This window comes from Zootoca vivipara, chromosome 3, assembly GCF_963506605.1.
Source record: "Zootoca vivipara chromosome 3, rZooViv1.1, whole genome shotgun sequence".
NCBI classification, from domain to species: domain Eukaryota; kingdom Metazoa; phylum Chordata; class Lepidosauria; order Squamata; family Lacertidae; genus Zootoca; species Zootoca vivipara.
Genome location: NC_083278.1, coordinates 23,125,570 through 23,128,341, shown reverse-complemented (window position 1 = coordinate 23,128,341; position 2,772 = coordinate 23,125,570). Strand labels below are relative to the sequence as shown.

Genomic DNA, 2,772 nt, shown 5'->3' with positions numbered 1-2,772 from the left:
CGCCCTTCCCGCTTTACCGCAGCTGACAGCCGTCCACGTATAATGCCTGCGTGGGGTGTGGGGTACGAAATGTGAAGGATTTGAAATAATTATTTATTTTATTTTATTAATTCCCTGTCAGGAGTTGACGCCACCGCGCTTCTCTTGCGCGGCTTCGATTCCAACGTTAGAAAAAGAAAATCAGGCGCGTGGTTTAGACGACTATCGCGCTTCACGCCCGCCCATGCACCTGCTCCAGGTGAGCGGCAGCACCACCAGCTGCTGCTGCTGCTGCAGCTGCCTCTTACAAGGCGGGGTCTTTAGAGTGGAACGCAGGGATAGTTTCTGTCGCGAGTGGTTGGCTGCATTGCTGTAGTAGATACTCCCGAGGCTTTTCCGAGCCAGGGGTGGGTGTGGATGGTACCATCTTGGAAGTAGTAAGTATGTTTGGTTGGTGTGGATTTGAGGGAGGTGGGAATTTGAAAGGGGGGGGGGGCGAGAAAGGAAATTGAGTTTTGGGGGAAAGTATACGTGGGGTGTGTCTTGCCCATATTTCATAGCTGCCAAGTTATCCCTTTTTTACAGGGATTTTCCCTTATGCTGAATAGGATTCCTCGCGAGAAAAGGGAAAACTTGGCAGCTATGATATTTATTCCCCAAGTTTCCCTAGTTCTTCCCTGTCTAGTTCTAAGTCCAGTTTTTTTTTTCCACATGAGCGGCTTGGAAATCTTTAAAAGAGGGGCTGGTAAATCATTATTAAATTATTATTTAAAAAGAGTGAAACAAGTCCACTGATAAATTAATAGGACTGCCCTAGTGTAAGTCACTTTTAGAATTACAGACTCGAGTCCAGTTATTGGAGAGTTTGTTTTATGTTCCTTGTTCAGTCAAAAGATGATTGTAATGTGTAATGGTGTAGTGGCCCAGAAAACCCAGTCAGGTGGGTGCGGTACAAATACAGTATTATTATTACTATCATCATCATACTAAATTGGTGCAAACTAGCCAAAATCCTCATTTATGTTGTATTAACATGTGTGTTATTCCTATTTTTATTGCCAGTCAGATGGGTGGGATACAAATGTTGTTGTTGTTGTTGTTGTTGTTTGTTATTGGACTAAATAGGTGCAAACTAGCCAAAATCCCCATTTATGTAATATTAACATGTTTGTTACTATATTCCTATTTTTATTGTATTCCATGATTTCCTTATGCCTTTAATTGCACTCTGCATTTTTGTGGCAGCATAAAAGCTAATTAATGATAAAAGCTAATTAATGCCCATCTAATGAAACCGTATAGGCTAATTGATATGCATTCATAATAATAGTGGCTAGAATGTGTTTTTCAAGAGTTAATGTAGATTACGAAAATAATCCATACAACAGCCCTGTAAACCAGGCCAATATAGTTATCTGCGAATTGCAGATAGGGGTGGGGACTGAAATTGAGAGGGTGGTGGATTTCCTAAGACCACCACCTGTGGCCAAAGTGGGATTTAAACTTCTTGTTACCTGGCATTAATTGTTAATGCCCTCATAATTTTGCAATGGGAAAAATAGCTCAGAGTCATATTATTGGCATACTTATCCCACTCTTTGGCTGAAAATGGTTAAGTAGGACCTGTTTGCATGCAAATGAAGATGGGGGTGCGAAATCACTGCTACAACAAAGTCATGAATTTCTCCATCATCTGCTGTGAGCACCTGTAAGTTTTTTTTGCCAATGACCAAAGAGTTTGCCATGGTGTCAAAAGTAACCTGGAAATCCAGTCCAAAGGAACTACTGTATTATAAATCCCTCTGCATGCACTCACTTACCGGTATTATCCTCTGAATGTACCTCGGGACCTGGAAGGGTGATGGTGAAGAACTGTTGCCTGGTGAATTTTGGTAATTGTTGTTCTTGGCTATTGAAGTTTAAATTTTATTTAAATAAAAAACAATTTATCCTAAGTATCCATCATATACCTACAAAAGCCAACACGTCTAGCTGTGGTCAATGTTCTCTGCTTTTCTCTGAAATCTCTGGCTTTGATAATTGTGTAATGTATTTTATTTTGTTTTGTGTATTTTGTTTTGAATTGGTTTCAGCTACATCTTAAAAATGTTTGTATCCATACTAGGCAGTCCCATGCAGCAAGACCCAAAATTGGCTTTAGTATCTTATTTTATTCTACAGAACCAAGATACAACTAATAAGCATCTTCCTTTGCACTTATAGAACTAAATTAGTGATAGCAAACTATTGGAAATCCCTAAATACAAATCTCTTCAGAGCTTGGATCTCACAAGTATGGGACATCATTCTTATGGACAAATTAACTGTTTACAAAAGGTGCATTGCATCCAAAACAAAACAAAAAACCCAGACGTTTTCTATAAAGCATGGTATGCCTTTATTGCCTTGGTAAAATTGGTTGATCATTGTTTCCATACATTATATCACATGTAACACTATGGAACAACACCTTTAGTTGACTGCCTATAGCTGATATATATTTTCCTCACTTACCAAGCTCTGTATTCCGCCTTGATAATTGTCTAGTAAATCAATGAAAAACAATTTAAAAAGAGAAAGCGTATTTTACCGAGTCAGGATTTTGGCTTTGTCTAACTCAGTATTGTCTACACCAGGGGTAGGCAACCTAAGGCCCGGGGACCGGATGTGGTCCAATCGCCTTCTCAATCCGGCCCGGGGACGGTCCGGGAATCAGCGTGTTTTTACATGAGTACAATGTGTGCTTTTATTTAAAATGCATCTCTGGGTTATTTGTGGGGCATAGGAATTCGT

General features: G+C 39.9%; 1 protein-coding gene across 1 annotated transcript in view; it reads left to right on the top strand.

The window, feature by feature from the left end:
* Nucleotides 1-244: 244 nt before the first annotated feature.
* SH3YL1 (SH3 and SYLF domain containing 1) overlaps nucleotides 245-2,772 on the top strand; it is a 28,267-nt gene continuing 25,739 nt past the window's right edge. The window contains exon 1 of the mRNA XM_035109930.2: nucleotides 245-416. Within this exon, the coding sequence (XP_034965821.1) occupies nucleotide 416 (1 nt within the window). The 5' untranslated portion in view covers nucleotides 245-415. The remainder of the gene's footprint in view (nucleotides 417-2,772) is intronic.